Source organism: Orbicella faveolata, unplaced genomic scaffold, assembly GCF_042242905.1.
Source record: "Orbicella faveolata isolate gen_17 unplaced genomic scaffold, um_ofav_v1 contig_1, whole genome shotgun sequence".
NCBI lineage: Eukaryota > Metazoa > Cnidaria > Anthozoa > Scleractinia > Merulinidae > Orbicella > Orbicella faveolata.
In genome coordinates this window covers 21,000,272-21,020,000 of record NW_028301536.1, presented here as the reverse complement: position 1 = coordinate 21,020,000, position 19,729 = coordinate 21,000,272, and the positions used below count along the sequence as shown (strand labels likewise).

Here is a 19,729-nt window from a genome sequence, read left to right as displayed (position 1 = left end):
GCGCGAGCGGCGAAGAGCAAAGCGATCCGGCGGGAAGGAGTCTGGTGAAGAGGCGCCAAGAAAGTGAGCCTGCCCTGATCTCTGTAATTTTTTCATTTCTGCTTCGTCTGAGCGAAGTGAAATACCATTGGTCGAAAAGCGGGAAGGGCGAGAAAACTGTCAATCTATTATGTTTGATGAAGAGCGATTATATCCCCATGGAGTCGGTAATTTCCCGCACAATAAAAAGCAAGTCGTCGACATTTGGAGTCAGAGGAAGTTGAGTGCGCGTATTACTGATGTTTTAACAAAGTTGCAGTCTATTCCTGGTAAAATTTCAAACTAAAGAGGGAGCAGGAAATAGCAGTTGAAAGTATGAAAGTGAAGAATGATCTCGCAGTAAATTTTCCAATTTTTAAAAGCAATTGGAAAGAAGAAGCCTGAAAAAATCAGGGCTTCAACGGGATTCGAACCCGTGACCTCCGCGAATACCGGTGCGGTGTCTACAAAACGAAGACCTAAGACCTAAGAGCTAAGACCTAAGACCCAAAAACGAAGGGGTGTATACAAAACAAAGACCTAAGACCTAAGACCTAAGACCTAAAACCTAAGACCCAAAAACGAAGACTTGTTTTTTTCACAGGCCTATCAAACCAGAGACAGTCAAACCGGGTCAACGCTTTTCTTCAGACACCAACTGACGCGAAATCAATGGGTCTTCGTTTTGTAGATAAGGCCGGCTCGAACTACAAAACGAAGACCCTCGCTTAAATGCTTTGTTCGTTGTCAGCTGACACGAAATCAATCAATGGGGTCTTCGTTTTGTAGATAAGGCCAGCTCGAACTACAAAACGAAGAGCCTCGCTTAAATGCTTTTAAATGCTTTGTTTGAGTGTTATGCAATATCGCGGACCTTCGAGTGTCGAGGCAGCTTATTGTAGACTGTGGCGGATCACGCAGTTGTTTATTTATGTCCTCCGTTTCATCATATTTATAGTGTAGTGGGGAGGGTCGAACATATGCATAAGCATAAGCATATCAAAACCCTTTTTCATGCTTATACTTATGCTCATGTCACTGTTATGTCCAGTGGGCACATGGTTGGCATAAGCATAAGCCTAAGCGAAAGACTTTCAGCCAATCACCGAGCACTTTATGCTTATGCCAACATGTCCCCTATGGACATAACGGCGACATAAGCAAAACCGCGACATAAGCATGAAGTTTTAAATATAGCCCGGTTTATCGGCTAAGCCTGAGGTCAAGATAGCTGGATTGGCCTCCTTCAAGGTCGTTGTGTCTTGAACTCTGTAACTTCAACCTCGTTCCCAGGAGTGGTCTTTTCGCTTGTTTGGGGGCGTGGTTGCTGTAACTTTTAGACTTTGACTAAAAATGTTCAAAAATGTTCAAATGTTGTTGACCAGTTTTGGAATGTCATGGTTTTGCCCTGGATCTGTTCCAGTGCTCATTTTGACTAATCCTGCGTTTTGGCGGAAAACTTATATATTACAAGGACGATAAAGAGTTCAACTAAAGAGGCGACTGAGAAATTTGCGGATAGAGGTTTAACTCGTCAAGGCTGAATGAAAACGTCAACGGATGATATTTTTGTTTATCTGGTCGTGTTAGTCCACACGCCCAACAAACGACAAATTACAACAGAGCATCTAACTTTTTAATACGCACTCGTAGCGTTTCACGCCATCTTGGATTACATTCTTCTTTTTTCTAGTGCCAGTCCCCTATCGTTCTATAATAACTAGTTCCAATTCTCTACAGTCGACGCCGGTTTACTCTGCGAGACAGAGATTCCGGCCCCTTCTCTTTCTCTCGTCTCTCCCCGAGCAGAGAGAGAACGGGATATCTGAATCACAGGGTAATGTCGGTTATGATAACCTGGTGATCAGATTGTAAGCCCAAGATCAAATCATCTCCAGAACAAAAGAGATCTTGACTTGCAGCATTCTCTAAAAACCTTTTAACGAAGAGTATCCAAACTGTACATCATTACAAAGACTCGCTATGTCAACCAATTTAATCACTTTCGCATTGTAATAAGCCGTGTATGCAAATAACTCCTCCAGTGTAATACTAAAGAATAACAAAATTAACCGCAGCCTTGAATTGCCGAGAAGCACGTTATGTTTGCTAGAAGAAAGGTCATAATCATTTTTCTGAGGAGAAATGAATCTGATATCGGGATAAATGACATTCTTCTCGTTCGTTATTGAATACCTGAACAAGAAGAAAAATCAAACGAACAAGGACGCAAACAGTGTTTAACATAACTGCTAGTGATATTACGGTTTGATTAGTCTCAACAAACAAACATGTAATAACACTCTAAAACACTCCAACAACTGAGGAATTTGTTCTCGTGCTAGCAAGCTACGTCATGGAGAAGCTCACAATGTCTCCGCAGATGAAGGCTATTTTACTTTCTTTCAAAAAATTACCCTTTAAGCCAAACTCTTCCCAAGACGCTGAGGTATTGGACAGCTTAGACGGAGAAGAAAAATATGTGGACTTTTCCATCCCCAAAGAAAGTTTCCAATCAAGTTCCGCTTCTTCATGGAGCAACAAAGTATTCTTTTCAAAGATGCCTGAAAATAACAGTCAAAGTTGCCAACTTGAAAAATTCAGTTCAACAATGGCGAGAGAACTGAAAGGGAAAACTACAGGAGGAGCGACTAGCAATCAATCCAAAGGGGCTATTCTCCATCGAAGGAGGTCGTGGGTGGTTTCTAAACATATTCTGGCGAGGAGTAATACAGTGGATTCCTTACGATTGCAGAAGTTTGATGACAGTGCTTGCAAAGAAAGACTTAATGTTTGCGGCGAAGGAGCTCAAAAGAGTTTAACTTTACAAACCCCTTCAATTACTAAAGGGAATCTTGCTTTGGAGAAGAAGATGACATCAAAGAGTTCATCGATGGTCAGTAATAAACCGTTATCGCCTATTTTGAACCATAGTCCGCAGTCTGGTTATCGCGCGAACACAGGGCGGATAGGTATCAAGCCTTGCAGTGCAGTCATTAATCGAGGAAGAGATGTTAGAAAGACTGACAATGTGTGGGAGAATATGTCAGAGGAGAGAAAATTGCTTATCAACAAATGGCTTGCTCCTCAAGACCGTTAGCTGCCTGTGTATGCAGCTTGTAGTAGTTGTACTGTAGTACTGGGCCACACATGGCAAATAGTGATTAACATGAAACATAAATCGGAATAATGTGACATCAGTGTTAAATTTTTATCGTTCTTTGTGTCATTTTCAGCCTCCAACATCCCTCCCCCACTTAGCTTAAAATTCTTCGGAACTAGCTAGGCAAAAGTTTAGGCAAAAGTACCCAGACCCGGCTTGATCTGGAGACGAGCGTACTTATCAAGGGGTCACTGAGCGTCACTCTCGGTCCATAAAAATGTAAAAATTAAAGGAAACTATGAAGAAGTCATGGATACAATGCCTACATACATTTACTTGATCTATAATTGGTTTATTAAGTTGATAATTTTTGAAATAACTTTTTGAAAGCCTTTTTGAAAGCTCAAGTGGTACATCTACAGTGTGACAGGGCAAGTAAACAAAAATCAAATTACAGGCTGTTTATACAGACTGCTTATGAATTTTAAAATGGAATACATTTAATTAATTTTGATTGGCATTGGAAAATAATTATTATTATTTTAACTTGTACTTATAGTGTCAATTGACTTCTACAGTCTGTCGAACAAGGAAGCTGCCATTAAATGGGAGTTCACCATAATCACCAATCTCAAATTAACACCCAGTCAGAGTTGTTGCTCATAATATGTATAATATTAGTGAATCAGCAGTGCATTTTGGGTCAAGGTAATTTGGTTGTAGTGCTTCTTCAGTTAACATTTGAGTGTTGTGTTATGAAAAGGCTGTATTGCAATTATGCAGAAAGTATGTCACATGGTTTTGACATTCATAATTTTACAACAATCAGCTTGAGAATACCAAGAATGTTTTGCAAAATTTAACTTTAGTGGGACACGGATATTACGAGGAATGCACTGTAATTGGCTAGGCTGTAGTGGTGTCCCTGCCTAATAATAAATAGAGGATATTACACGGTGGCGAGAAGATATGAATTTTATGTTCGAGTGGCAAGAACATAAAATTCATATCTTCGAGCCAACGTGTAATGTTCTTTTTATTATATGGAGACTAAATATTGAAACCAATTCAACAAAAGCAAAAGGCGGGAATCGTGACCTCATTGAACGATACGACACTCACAAAGGTGACATACGGAAAACACGCCACTCGGGTCCCGGATGAAGTGGCGTATGGAATCTACGAGTAGTTTAGTTCCCAGTAAAACACTCTTCTCCATATAATAAAGAAATTTATGTATATAAGTAATTTAATAGGCCATATTCGTATTCTCGGTATTGGACTGGAACTAGCTTGCAATGGAGGCTCATGGGGTGGAATATTATTAAAAAGAGATAAATGTCATTTGCATTTGAAAAGACTCACCGCATTAGCCTCAGTTGCAAGCTAGTTCCAGTCCAATATCGAGAATACGAATATGGCCTATTAAATTACTTATATACATAAATTTCTTTATTATATGGAGAAGAGTGTTTTACTGGGAACTAAACCACTCGTAGATTCCATATGCCACTTCATCCGGGACCCGAGTGGCGTATTTTCCGTATGTCACCTTTGTGAGTGTCGTATCGTTCAATGACGTCACGATTCCCGCCTTTTGCTTTTGTTGAATTGGTTTCTCCATATAATAAAAAGAACATTACACGGTGGCTCGAAGATATGAATTTTATGTTCTCGTGGCAAGAACAATATCTCACTCGTTCGCTTCGCTCACTCGTGAGATATTGTTCTTGCCACGAGAACATAAAATTCATATCTTCGAGCCACCGTGTAATATCCTCTATTTAGTTAGGCAAAGTTGAATAAATAAATAAAAGATATTGCAAATATGAACAATATGATTTTAGCTTGCTAGTAAATAGGAATAGAGAGAAAAAAATCTCTGCAAATATTATAAGAATCATTTCAAACTGTTTTCAGCATCCCTCCTAGAAAGGGCTACTTGAAAAAGTTTGGCTGAAATGATACTCTGCCATGAAATCCCCTGCTACTTCTTGTACCAAAAAAGTTTATGTACACGTACGTGTAGCTTCAAGCTTGAAACCCCTTTCACATATCTACACTAGACCCATTAATTCTCTTTTCGTGGATAAATTAGCAATGAATGTTTAAAATCCCCGCCTTTTTGTCATACCTCACGCCTGATAAAAAGTGCACCTTGAGTCAACTATAGGGAGTCCCCTCAGCTTGATGCAATACAAAATAAAAAGGGTATTGCAGATCGTAATGTACACAACAAAAATAACAACAGTTTTCTTTCTTGGAAACGGAAATCACATTATTTTGTTCCTATCTTGGCAATTGTTTGTGTTCATTTCACTAGCAATGCAGAAATATTCAAAACGTATGTTGACAGGTACAATTTATAGCGGAGTTCCGGCGGCCCGAAGGGCCGCTAAGTGGAGCCCCATACTCATATGGGAAGGAAAAGGAAACCCATGAGTTGATTTTCTCATGGTTAACATGGCTAGCGGTATTGCTCGTGGGCGCGTACGCACGACGACGACGGAGTTGCCCAACATGGCGGTCATACTCCAAATAATAGGAACCTTAAGATACCAGGACAGGACGAGCTAGGACGGCTGCCGGAAGTAAATTAACTCAACCGGGCATGCGCACGAGAACTCTCGACTCATCTCTCTGCCGTCCTCATCTCGTCGAGGACGCCATTTCGCCCGACTAGCCGTCGTATCGAAAACGTGAGTATTTTGCTCTTGTTTTGCCTCAATAACTGTTCCAATCGACTTTAATTTCAGTTATATTGATAGGAATTTTTATAAGGTTCACAGTTTTCGTGATTGTAGTGTAGAACACTACGCTGAGATATGAAAATGTGAATAAAATATTCTTTGTCTGTTCGTTTGTGTTTCTGCAGTCACTGTTCAGACGCTATTACGAGTGTGCAAGCTCAATACAAACTGTGTGCATTATATTGAGAATACATAAGTGTAAGTACAGTCGATAAAATGTTGTAAAAATGAATGCCATGGAGCATCTATCGAGCAAATAAAATACACATTTTCAAACTGATGTTTAGTTTTTGTATGCTACCCGGAACTTGAAGCAGCATTTGTTTGATTTTTATGATGCTTGTTACAATTACAGATGGAAATTGAAACGTTCACCAAAAGTCAGGATTCTTCGGCGACAGAATTCCCAAACGCTTTAGTGGTAACTGAAAAGCCATCTGAAGCAGGTCGATCAGATTGTTCGTTTTTAGGCTGGCCTAAATCTATATATTATCTATCTCAAGTTTTGATTCCAGTTGTTTACATATCTCGCTTCTAGAACAAAAATAAGATTATACATACATCACCAGCCACTATGCCTGTTTGACAAGGCTTGTGTTTGAGATGATTGGACTGTAAATCTTTCTTGCAAAAAGTAGATCTACACAGTCTCTTAGATGCTAATTTGTCCATATTTACTCGATCGTGGATGCTGACTTGTATAACATTCATGAAGAAATGCTCACTCTGATCGAAATGTAGAGTGAAGGACAACAAAATTAAAAGATTAAGCAATTTTAATTTTTTGCTTGAAGTAAGCTTATTTGAAAATACAAAATAATTAAATCACGGGTTTCGAATTTAAGATACAAGGACCGCCAGAATTTCAATGTGTCCATAAAAAAAAAATACAATACAGAAACAGGCTACCTTAGGCTTAACTTGGATTCTAGAAGGAGGAAAAGCGAGTGGAAAACCATCAAATTCTCTAGCCATGCAAGGAAAAAGCTATGAGTCACGTCTAGTAGAGACGATCTCACTTCCCGACTTTCACTTGTAATAATTCTTTGACCTCGCCGGCTGCGCTCTTGTGACCGATACATGACCACAGTCATAAATACTTCTCTCAGCTTTCATCTACATCTGAGCAAAAGCCCTAGGCAAAATATTACATATTTACAAAAAGCGAATTAAACACAAGAACCAAATTGGCCGCTCTCAACTTTGGAGGTCTTCGAGAAAACTCGTACCCAGGCTCTCCATGTTATCGGACAAATGTTTACATATGAGTGAGCGATACATTTGCATATTTTGCCCCCTGGCCCTAACTTTAGTCGTTTCTACGCTTCGCGTATCCTCGACTAAAAAAGAACGTGGAAACATCCAGCCATCTTGAACTTATGCTTGGTCAGTAACCCATATTTCGTACCCGTTAATTCTTTCCAGCTTTTTTTTCTTTATTCAGTCACATTTTCTGTTCACAAGCCTTTTCCATATTTTCAATAAAAATAAATTGCTAGTTTCAAACTATAAGCTACTATACCATTTCCTTATTAACGCGTAGTCTGAAAGCTATTTTCAGCCAATTCCTTTTTAATAACAAACTGAGACCAAGTCTCAATGTACACTCTGACTCAATAGGCCACGTTTGCCGAGTGCATCTGATATTCCAACATGGCCCAAGGCTTTCACGACAAACTTGCAAATGTTCTAAGTTTCTTTTGTCCCTTAATTCCCAAAAGAGACTTGGATACAAAGAGAACACCACCACTGAAATATAGACGTTTGCCCCGAAAGCCTCGATCGGAGCCATGTTAGAGTATTGATATATCGAACGTGGCCTTGATGAAATTTTTTGTATGCTTTTATTGTTTCTAACACCCCCTTTTATCTTTTAGCGCATATTTTTACCTCATTATCTCTGTCTCTCAACATTGAACTTGGGGGCGTAAATATTAACTTGAATCACGAAGTGAAAGCTTCTTTTTATTACTCTCTGCCCACCGCCCCCCACGCTTCTCCGTTATCTTGCAAATCACCTTGCAACCTAGAATAAAAAAATCGAGTTTCTCGTCGGACCTCGATTCATCTCGCGTGGACCTCGCGTGTCTCACGCGTGATGTCTGCTGATAGAATGTGGACCGGGAGGACTGGGTCCACAGATTTCTACACGGAGGAAATCAAGGAAGTTTTTGTGGGAAGATTCTGTCTTGTATGAGGGATAATTCACCAAATACCGAACTTCTGTGGTAAATGATAGGAGTATGCATTTCTATTATCTTATAGAAAACAGACGGAAACGTGTTACTGGTAGAAATCATCCCAAAATTCTTCAACAATAGAGGTAACTACAAGCGACTCAGTCTGTTGACAACGTAAACAACTTAGAAATCTGAGCTTATAAATTATTTTAGCTTTATGTAAGGTCCATAGCAAGATAAATTCAATCAAGGTTGCAGTTCAAAATGTATATTCTCAAGTGTGAGCTGGGTTTATAGAGGAAAACTTAGCGCATGGCATCTATTTGAGAAATTGTGCAAAACCCGACGCTGTCACTAAAGAGGCGCAGTAGGCCCTTTGCAGTTGAGGTCACGTGACCAAATTTTTCCTATAAAATTTTTATATTATGGGCTATGACTTAAAGAATGCCAGAAATGGAAAGAGCGCATCGAAAATATTGAAATGGCCAAGTTTGAGGCCCCTGGAATTAAAGAGTAAGTTTATACGACAGTTTGAATTTTCGGAAAATTTAGAGGATTTGTATGGAAAATGTTGCTTAAGAGCGAGACCTTGCTCTCCAACAGCTTTTTCCATACAAATCTTCTTATTCTTTTAAAAATTCAGACCATCATAAAATCTCCTTCTTTAATGATGGGGGCCTCAAACTTGGCCGTTTTGATATTTTCGATGCGCTCTTTCCATTTCTGGCATTCTTTAAGTTGGAGCCCATAATTTTATGAAAAATAGGTCACGTGATGGCTTAGCTGCAAAGGGCCTTTTAAGGTCATTCCACTGAAATAGAACCTGCACTGAGATTTTTGTCAAACTTTGCCTATTGACTGTTTATATTGTAGGAACTTAAATTTGGAAATAAAAACGAGGGGTGCCCATGTTTGTTTAGGAGCAACAGCACCTTGTTTATACCATATAAATCCTTACAATAACACCATGATTATAGTCACGATTGCTTGCTAAAATCATGTTTCTGACGATTGTTTCTTGCTCAACACTGAGAATTGGCCCATATTTATTTTACATAGAGAAATTTATTACTCAATTGAACACAACAGAAAAAAATGATAGGTCAGCGTACTTGTTTTTGAGAAAATGATGATTTACCTCTATGGCGAGGTCCAGCCGCAAAGAAAAAGCTGCCATTTTTTAATGCGCGTGCACTAATCACGTGTGAAATTATGTACAGTAGGGATATGCAATGCAATACTGGGGAATGACCTTAATCACTATTATTATACATTGAACTCACTATCTCTTTTCTGATTGGTTGAAAGAGTACAGTGAATTTTTGCAACAGCGCCTGTGACGTCATCTCCGCAGATTATACAATAATCATGTCAAGGGCACTCAGGGTCACGGGTAATCATGTCAAGTTTGCGCGCTTTGTGTTGTCAGTGAAGAAGCAAAAACATGACTTCCATTTTTTTCGTTCAATGTATAATAAAACAATTATTAGATTTGGTTTTTGTGATATCTAGAATAATCAAGGTCTTGGTAAGGGTTATCAGCCTCAGCCTTCGGCTTCGGCTGATAATCCCTACCTTGACCTCTTGATTATTCTGGATATCACAAAAACCTCACCCAACAATTGTTTATTATTAGCTTATTATTGAGAGTGACTTAGCAATATGGAGCCTTGACTTAACCATTCGCGATTTTGCTTTCTTCAAACACTGTCTTTAGTGTAAGAACAGGTTATTAGAAAGAGTATCTTACTTGCCTATTTTCGTGATTTGGGAAAGTGAAAGTTTTATTTCTATGATCTGTGATCCTCAATTTTTTCTGTTCATGAACCGTGCTAGAGAGCCCCCTGTACGACCCTCTTCATAATCACTAGGTCCAGTTATTCAGAATTATTAATTAATCATATCAATAACAAATTTCGTAGTCAAGAAGTTTTGAGAACTTCGTTTGAGCAAAAACGTGATACCATTTTCCATACATTTACAATCAGTACTGAAAAATTAAGTTGGAAACCTTTAAAGCGTATGCAATTGACCTGCAATGTCCAATTGCAGGTTCTTTTTCAGTTACAAAAAGTTGTAATTTGATAACTGTAATTGGACACCCACTTGATCGGGTACCAATTATATGACTAATAGGCTTGCAGAGGACCAATCACATCAGTTAGATAATGGATTAGGGTGTAGATGTTAGATGCAGATAACACCCTGGGAAAGACTCCCATGTAAAAAAGACAAGGGTGCTCGTTAGAAAGTTTGGAAAAAACCCGGCCTAAGAGGTACCAAGATACTGTTTTGTGGGCATGGTTTGAATTTTTTTTCTCCCCTAAGAGGTACCAATTCTTACATCACACATTATCTCCTGTCGTATTTTTTCAGCTCAATACCGTAAAAGGTACTGCAAAAGCTCCCACTGTGGACCTTTTGAGGCTAAACACCCTAAGAGGTACCAAAACTGTGTTTTTAACCCCTAAAAGGTATGATGAGCACCAACGTCATTTTTATATAGGAGTTCCCCCCGTGGGACAACACATAGTTTCCATTTCATGTTTGTTTACAAGTAAAAGTTGTAATTAACAACTTTTTGCAACAGATCAAATTGCAACTTTTTGCAACTGAATACCTGCGATTGGACTTTTGCATTGTTTACAGTTACTCTAATTCTACACCCACGTGATCACATACCAATTACATGACATAAAGGCCTGCAGATCAGAACCAATCACAATCATGTATTTGCTATAGTTAAATTAACAGATTAAGGTATAAATGTTACTTGAATGCAGATATAACACCTATTGTACATGTAGTTTCCATATTCTCATGTTTGTTTACAATCCTACTTGCTTTAAGGAGAGCTAAAACTAACCTCTCTCGTGTGTTTCCCCCTATGCTTCAAATGCTAGATGAATTTAGATAGGATATTGTCCCTTCTATGCTTACATATTATGTGCATATAATTTGGTATCTATTACTAATAGACAACCTGTTATTTACCGCCAGTGTTGCACTAAAAATGGAATTGTTAGGTCAATAAGTTAAAATAGAGATAAAATGATACTATATTTTACAATCTGTAGTCTCATACTTTTCTTGGAGAGAAATCCTAACGTGGTTGAAGACTTGCTGTTTACCCTTACCCTCCCTCATAAAATTTTAGATATAGCGTGTACATGGCTATATACCACACTAAGCTGCCAGGACATGTCCTGACAGTCAGCATTGTTACAACTTACAGATGCAATCACCTTCTGATTTATAGACTATGTACATGTACGGCCACTGCCTTTCATAGACTTTTGTAATGCAGGCTGCCCAAGACAGCTCTGTTGTTAAACCCAGACGGAGAAGACTTAGTACTGCTCATGCCCGGCGTCGAGCAAGAGTTTACTCCAACTCAGTCAAAAGAGAGTTACTGGAGGAGCAAAGTGTGGATGAACTGAGGAGCTCACATGAATCAGGTCTGGGAAATCTGGGAAATGGATCTGCAGCTTTCTTGAGAGGATTGTTGGGTGAGACAGATGGCCTTATTAGGGGTGTATCCGAGAGATATGAAACACACAGAGAAGTAAGTCAAAAAATAAAAAAGTAATGAATCTGTCTGTACAATGTGGTTTGCTATGGTATCCTTTCTTACTATATAATTGGTACTGTAACTTGTAATCCCAGCCAGTTCTCTAAGTTGTTTCGTCATGTATAATGCCTTCTCACACAATAGACTTTTATAAGTTATGTGATATGCATTGTACTGTAGATCAGTAGAATTTATCAAATATACATGTACAATGATCGATGTATAAATATGTATATTACTGGCAATGACAACTCATATAGTAATGAAGGTTGTCCTAAAAATATTATAAACATTTTCGAATATATTTGTTATTATGTGTGCTGTGTGCACTAATAAGTCTGCAATGTACTGTTATGTTACATGTAAGCTGAGTTGTAGTTTTTGATTAAAACAAAATATTTTGTAGTCTTGATCCCTTTATATAGATTTCCTTCTTATTAATCTCCTTTTCTCTCAAGACAGAGTTTATATTAGTCTTGATTCTCATGTACCCTGAACATAATGTTTACATTGTTTTCTTCATTTAATACTTTAAAGACATTTATTATTCAGTTCCAATGCATGTCTGTTTTTCATCAGTTTGCTGGCTATTACATGTACATGTACATGTCACACATAACAATAATCTTTGTAACAGAGGGTAAAAGTCACAATGCTGAATATATAATTATTGTTTTTATTTAACAGAACAGTGACTGGATTTACAAGACATTCAAAAGAAAGGAATGTATCAGACATGTCAGTGATGAGAAAAATCCTGGCCTGTGAGTATATTTAGTACCTTGTTGATGCTATGTAATTATACTAAATATGAAAAAGGTATAAGTCAGCGTTGTCACAAGCTGCTCAAATAAATATAGATTTTTTGCTATAGCATTGAACAGGATAAGTTTGGGAGGTGTAGGCCTTCACACTTGGAGTGAATTGCATATGTTGCTTTACATGTGTATTCATGAACCAGTTGTTTACTTTATATATTAATTTGTGGTGATTTATGCACCTGTGTGTAGATGCTGTTGTGGTCGTCATGAGAATCAGCATGGCAAGTTGACAACTGTTCAAGAAGAAAGTGAAGAAGTTGAGATGGCAAGCGATGCTGCAGAGGAGTCTGCATACAACAGTCAGCCTGAGGATGAATTTGAGACAGATGACAAGGTCAAGTTTGTCAAGAGTCAAGGTTGGTTTAAAAGTCAATGTCTGTGCTGTACTTCTGATTAGGGCTGTGATTTCAATAGCTTAATTATTAACGGTAATCATTTCACAGAGATTTTTCATAGATTCTTTGTACACTAAGAAGAACTTAAATCTCTGACTAATAATTATTTGGGCATCAATCCTGTTCACATCATGCTCAAACCCTAAGGTGATTTTTGTAGCAGGTCGTTTTACACAGAGTCTGTAGCTCTACAGATGGTGGTGCTAATGTACATGTACCTGTATATTATTGTTCAGTCTTACTGGCCTCTGGAGCTTTACTCTCAGCAATTATCACAATTGTGAGAGAATTTTGGTGATTACAAAGAGGTGCCTTTTTATTTTAGGTCTGCCTCCATTAGTGAAAACAACTGGATATCTTCAGCAAAAGACAGATAGAAAAAAGACTTCAACAAAAGACTGGTCACCAAAGGATGATGTAAAAGAGTTTCCTACAAATGGTTTTGGACACATCAAATTTACAAATGCATACAATTCATCACTGAAACCTGCTAAGGTTTGAATGCTACATGTAGTTTTCTAGGACTAGAAGTTTTTCATTATGTATCTTTAGCTTCTAAGCCAACCAAAATTAGAGTGCAATGACTTCAGCCTGGGCCACCAGAATGAGTTTGACATGAAAGAATCTGACTTTGCTAGAGATAGGACTGATCATGGAATAGCTTGGATAAATGTTAGCCATTGGAAAAGAAAATAATGAAAGTAATTGGAACAGACAATTATTTTGGTTGGCTGAGCTAATAAGTTTATGTTCCAACTGCGGGGGAGGTACTCTGTAAATCTTTGGGTGGGATTGTTCCACTGGGACCCTAACCCCATACCAGACCATGATCAGCTTGATTTTGCAACTCTCTTGTAGACTAGGCACCCGAAACCCCTACCCTATCCCAAAATAGCTATTTTCCATGCAGAACCAACACATGTTAACTAAATCTGTCAACAAAGTCACCAATTTGCCAGGATTTGTAAGTCTGTTTATGTGAAGTTCTCACTTCCTAATTTCTATTTCTATTATAAAATCTGCATTTAAGAACCCTGTTCTAGACTAAAGTACATTCACTGGCCACTTTTCCAGTAAATTATGCCCTATTCTAGTCCAAAACTGTTTGATTTCTATACCCTATCCCAGACTGAATTGCCTGAAAACCATACCCTTCACAGTGGCACATACAATTCGCTGGCATCTCTTACACTCCGAATGGATGCTCATCATGCACTCAGTTGGGTTCAGTCTTGAAAATACTATTCTTGTTGCTGAGTTCAGAGTTTTAATAAGGATAGATATAAGGCCAATATCCAGCCATCTTGACCAAACAAGCTTTGTCAATAAATGATTTCTATGCAGAAAAGGAACACTTTAACTATTTTTCCTTATGGGATACATCAGGTCATGCCAAGCAGGCAAGATAGCACCTTCTTGTCTGCTTGAGTAGCTAATCACAGCGTAGGATTCAGTTTATCTTGCCTGTTCAGGAAGTCAGCCATATCATAAGTTTTCTTATTATTGCAGTATATACGTCTAGCAGACAACACAAGACCAGAATTGACACTGGAGCTGATGATTCGACAGTGGAAACTTAAGAAGCCTGACATAGTTATATCCTTACATGGAGGTCTCAAGAATTTCAAGCTTGATCCTCATCATAAAGAGATTTTCAACAGAGGCCTGATCAAAGCTGCCAAGACAACACACAGTGGTGCTTGGATTATTACTGGTAATACACATGGTTTCGTTAAACATAAATGTATGAAGTGAACTTTCACTGATAAAGGTAGCAAAAAAATGGTTGACTTATATTGGGCTCTTAGTGCCTCTGTGGTAAAAGCAATGCATGTATTTTATGTTTCATTCTGTGTTTTAAATATGGTGGTTAGAGGCATATGCATTATGCTGTAGTAGTATAAATTATTTCACATATAAATGGTCAAGACTAAGATTTTTAATAGGTTACACAGTGTTAATTGTGTTTGTTGTCATTTGGTCAGACATAATATTATTACTCTGGTAAGTTAAGCAGACCACAGCAGCAGCTGTGATAAGAATGTTGTGTTGTATACATAGGCTCAGCATCTTGGTATATTTCTTAGCCCCCCACTTCAGCATTGTAGTTGTGTATAGTTTTGCAGTAGTCAACCGTTGTTTAATTATTCATCAGGTGGTGTGAATCTTGGCATAATGAAAGCTGTTGGTCAAGCTGTGCTGGAGGGTCAGTCCATGCAGTGGGGAGGGCTGTCCAGTCACCGTCGCATCAGGTGTATAGGCATTGCCACTTGGGGATATGTAGAGAGAAATGAACACTTGATCTGTCCCTCAGAGGGAAAGGTGAGAACAGATTGCAACATTATTTGATAGAGTTCATATTTTGTAGTGCCAGAAAATATCCATACCTTGCCCAAAGAGGTGATTTTTTATAAGATCCCTCACCTCTCTGGAAATTCCAATTAAGCCTCGTGCGTTTCTTTAAATTTTTTGGTCGTAGAAAATCTCCCACCCCCAGAAAATGCCATTCACTTCTGTAAGGGGGGGTGGGGGGAGGTATGGATATTTTCTGAAACTGCATAGTACAGTAAATTATTGACCAAAACTTTCAAACCTGTTGACTTATTTGAATTTCCTTTTCTCTTCTGGGGGAAAAGTACGAGTTAGGAATGTAGTATTTCATTTGTGTTTTTCTTCTTCAGGGCTGCTATCCAGCCACATACAGAGTGGAACATTCATTTCAGAGAGGGAAGCCTGTGTCACTCAACCCTGACCACACCCATTTCCTCCTGGTGGATGATGGGACACAGGGCCAGTGTGGAGCTAAAGAGGTTCAGTTCAGAGCACGACTGGAGAGAGTCATTGCTGATAAACCAAACATTCAGAGACAAAGTAAGGAGGCTTGAAAACAAATCTGTTATGCTTATTTTCCTGTGGAAGAAAACTTCATGGTCTATCTATTATCTTTCTTAGCAATGTCTTACAAAGAAAAGAAATTAAGGTTACCGTATACCTTTAGAGCACCTTTAGAGGTGTCTCGTGTCCAAGGGATGCAGCGCATCCGGGTTAAATTGTTGAGACCTAAAGCCATATATCAAATTAAAGCTTATAGAGCTTATAAAGCTTAGAAAGCTTATAGAGCTGGCTATCGCACTATACCAAGGATTTTGAAATTACATGAACTGTCGAATTTTTCACAACCTCTAAACGTGAGCGTCTGAATCATCTTTGGGTCCCTTCCGAAAGCTACAAGTCAAAGGGAATTTGTTCGTTTTTCCTCAAATTTGGATAGTTACCTAGTTTGAAATATAAACAAACAAAAAGCGTGTTGAAATGGGGTCATTGAAGGGTTTCAATGGGGAAACGTAGAAAGCTTTAATGGTAAATTTTCCATTACTACTTCGTTGTAGAGTTTGGTTTTGGTGTTCCTGTGGTAACAGTGGTCCTTGAAGGAGGAGAAGATGCATTGAAGGCTGTAAAAGAGTCTGTCAAGTATGGTATCCCTGCCGTGGTAGTAGAAGGAACTAGGAGAGCTGCAGACATCTTAGCCTTTGCTCATCATAACTGTGAATGCCATAGGCAAGTTTAATTGCTTGTATTCATACGGCACTGTTCACAGTGTTTCTATTTTCTCAAATCGTTGAGAAAATAAGAGGCTGTGAACAGTTAATACAGCATCCAATGGTACAGACGAGTGTTAAGTCCACTCCCGATTTCTATGCGTAATAGTTGACTCGGGCTGTACCCTTGTCAACTATCACGCGATAATAATCATCTTATAATCTAACTGTTAAATAAGAAGAGTTGTCTTGTCTGTTTCTGTTCACAGTGGTTTTCGCCGTCTCAAAGAGGACCAACTACCTCGTTTGATTGCAAAAATCGAGGAATTCTTTCCCAAGTACGCCAAAGACAAGAAACGCATCCAGAAAATTATAGATATTGTGAACTGCTGTGTTTACGATGAGCGTCTGGTAGGTAACCTCTATGAACGAGTAACGGCGTTGCTTTTTAACATGCAAGAGAAACGATTAAAATATGTATTTTGTAAGGTGATCGCAGTGTAAACAGGCATTTAAAATACGGAGAACTCGGCAAAGGATGTGATTTTACTTAACTCTTTGACAGTGTAGTGCAGCTTGCTGAGATCAATGGTTTGTTAGAAAGCTGTTTTAACATTCCAGGTTTTCGTAGTTCGACAAACTTTACACGAGTCTTTCAGCCAATACCATCATGGCTATACTGACCAATCACGTTCAACAGACCAGACTTATAAGATCATCGACTGACAAACACTATTCACTTGACTCTGAAGATGACTTCCGCTCAGGTTGTCGAAACGTCAGTCACCAACAACAGTTCTTTTCAGAACTACACTCACCCGGACGATCACACTATACGAACTACTGATACTCCTGGGTTCAAACCATTTACTGTATTCCAGGTTTTCATTCGTCAGTTTGCACTGAACTTTGTTGGGTGGTCTTAGCTGGAGTGATCGCACTGCCATATGCATTCTTTGTGTAGGTTTTACAATATCTTTAATTTTTGTCTTTCTAGATTACTGTCTACGGGATAGACGACAAAAACAACCTAGACCTTGACCTAGCCATTCTCAGTGCATTGTTGAAAGGTAATCCTGAAAGTATAACCATTGAATATGCATATTTGCAACACAGCAGATCGGTTTAGCTGGTTTAAGGTATCTGTTTTCTTCTCGACCAAAACCAAGCAAAACATTGTCGACCACACCAGCGTTTTCATTTTTTTTTTTGACCTGTCTGCACGAATTTGTTGCATTCGAAAACGTATACTTTTTGATACGGTTTCACCTATTGTCTACACTAAAACGACCGAAAACACTGATGGAAACGACGGACAGTATATGATGGTTTTTTTGGGGTACCGTTTTGAAATGCCTCCGTTTTCACCTGTCCACGCTAGAAACGGAGCGTTCTCAAAACGATGCGTTTACATTTTTTTTTTACATTTTCAAAACGCACCACTTTTGAAACCGTTTTCGAAAGCCTCCGTTTTCATAAAAAAGTTTGCGTTTTCATAGTCAAACGCATTAGTATGGTCGGGGCCTTAATCAATTTCTCCCTCTCACAGCTCAAAGTGCTTGTAATGTAGACTCCGTAGATAGCGACTGTGGCTGTAGAATAGATTCTCTGGGACAAGGAGCTAGTCAAATGGATCAACTGAAACTGGCTTTGACTTGGAACAGAGTTGACGTGGCTGAAGAAAAGATATTCACTCCAGATAGTGATTGGCCGGTAAGAGGAAACGCGTGTGCGTGGAAACCCATTTGAGAGTGTTAGTAGCCCATGTCGTAACCTGAGCATCAGGCCATAGCAGGGCTCGAAAAATGTGCTTTCCGATCGACAGGGACAAGTAGATTCAATGAAAGGTGTCTTACCCAAAAGGAAAGTTTCCTTTTGGGCAAAAAAAACTTTCATTCTCACTTGCCCGGTGGGCAAGGGATAAGGCAAGTCGTCCATCAACTAAATCATTACAAGAGCAAACTAAGACCTACCCAGGGCAAGAAAGATTTGAGAGCTACTTGTGCCAAGAGCAAGTTGAAATTCAAGTATTTTTCGAGCCCCGCTAGCATAGCTGGTAGAGGAGACGCCAGTTTCCTCTACCAACCTTGAACAGGCCTTGGGAGCGAAGATACTCTTGTTAGCCAATGTCCCGTTACCGAGCGCTTGTTCACCCTTTCCACTTTAGTCCTTTCTCCGGGTAAAGCAAATGTTGCACTAGTTTGTTATATGCATTTAGATTTATACCTATCGAGTTGTTAACAAGTTGTAGAGTGGTAATAGATGTCCAACAGTGGCAACTAAATGTAGACATGATGATAAATGCGAATGCAGCCATAACAATACTGGAAAAAAGACCTTAAAACATTTTCATGCTTTGAACGGGCTTTCGGGCTTTGAAGTTGTAGAGTGTTCTTCCTTTCACCTACGCTGGGCCAATTTCGTTTGAATATCAACGTATTTGCTGTAGAGCCTCTCACTGAGTAGTTTAATCCTATTTTTTTCAGAGTGGAAGCTTGGATGAAGTCATGCTGGAAGCTCTACAGTTAGATCGTGTTGATTTTGTGCGGCTCTTTCTTGCTAATGGAGTCAGTATGAGGGATTTCCTAACGTTACCGCTACTGAGAAAGCTTTACAATTCGGTGAGTATATAGCTAGAGTTTGAGCTTTATATTTTCAAGTTTGTTTTGTCAAGTCAAACATTGAGATGGCATCAACCAACCACGCTAGAGTTAGAGCTGTATATTTTCAAGTTTGTTTTGTCAACTCAAAACGCTGCCCCATGAATCAACCGGCCAGGTGACACACTATTATTGAATATTCCCGGTTAAGTTGTTGATGAGTCCATTAACGCCCATCACTGTCGCTATACTTTTTTGCAGGCGGACCCTGGAAGTCATCTCTATTCTCTTCTTTCCAACGTTGCTGGTGTTTCTGTAAGTTTTTTACAGTTAAATTATTTGCGATTCTGCTCTGTTAAGGCGTCCTTCCTAAGTTGATCCGATGTTACAATTATTCGGATAACCTGTCCAAATTGCTCAAGGTTGAGTTTCTCTGTCAAAACGGTTTGTAGATAGCCAGTAGAATACTTGCATCCCATGTTGCCTTCTCTTGATTTATCATCCAACTAGCTTTGCTCCCCTCCTGCATTAGTCGTCATATTAGGGCGATCAGGAGCGGTCGTTTTGTTGTCGAGTAGCGATCAAAAACAAGAGTAAGTTAACGTCATTTTCATGCCGATAACAACTCTTTAGTTTGCCTATTAATTTTGCCAATTTACAGGGTCTTGTACCGGTTTTTGCAAGGTCTCACAACTTGTGAGAGAACAATAGAACAAACCACAGAAACAATGCCTTTGACGTCAAATACCGGT

At 39.0% G+C, this 19,729-nt stretch overlaps 1 protein-coding gene and 1 long non-coding RNA gene across 3 annotated transcripts in view; both read left to right on the top strand.

Moving 5' to 3' along the window:
- Positions 1–19,729, top strand: part of LOC110066307 (transient receptor potential cation channel subfamily M member-like 2) — a 28,660-nt gene that overhangs the window by 713 nt on the left and 8,218 nt on the right. Inside the window, exons 2-15 of one of the 2 annotated variants that reach the window (XM_089295130.1) lie at positions 8,137–8,194; positions 11,311–11,616; positions 12,310–12,386; positions 12,633–12,799; positions 13,164–13,333; positions 14,348–14,552; positions 14,994–15,160; positions 15,520–15,709; positions 16,228–16,396; positions 16,647–16,788; positions 17,375–17,447; positions 17,927–18,090; positions 18,864–18,998; positions 19,239–19,292. In XM_089295130.1, coding sequence (XP_089151256.1) covers positions 11,353–11,616; positions 12,310–12,386; positions 12,633–12,799; positions 13,164–13,333; positions 14,348–14,552; positions 14,994–15,160; positions 15,520–15,709; positions 16,228–16,396; positions 16,647–16,788; positions 17,375–17,447; positions 17,927–18,090; positions 18,864–18,998; positions 19,239–19,292 — 1,977 coding nt within the window. In that variant the 5' untranslated portion in view covers positions 8,137–8,194; positions 11,311–11,352. Of the gene's footprint in view, positions 1–7,999; positions 8,195–11,310; positions 11,617–12,309; positions 12,387–12,632; positions 12,800–13,163; positions 13,334–14,347; positions 14,553–14,993; positions 15,161–15,519; positions 15,710–16,227; positions 16,397–16,646; positions 16,789–17,374; positions 17,448–17,926; positions 18,091–18,863; positions 18,999–19,238; positions 19,293–19,729 lie in introns of those variants that run through there. The other variant, XM_089295124.1, reaches the window with a different exon arrangement.
- LOC149118370 (uncharacterized) lies at positions 5,464–6,151 on the top strand. The gene is made up of 2 exons (XR_016205471.1): positions 5,464–5,820; positions 5,997–6,151. It is a non-coding gene; the product is annotated as an uncharacterized LOC149118370 (long non-coding RNA).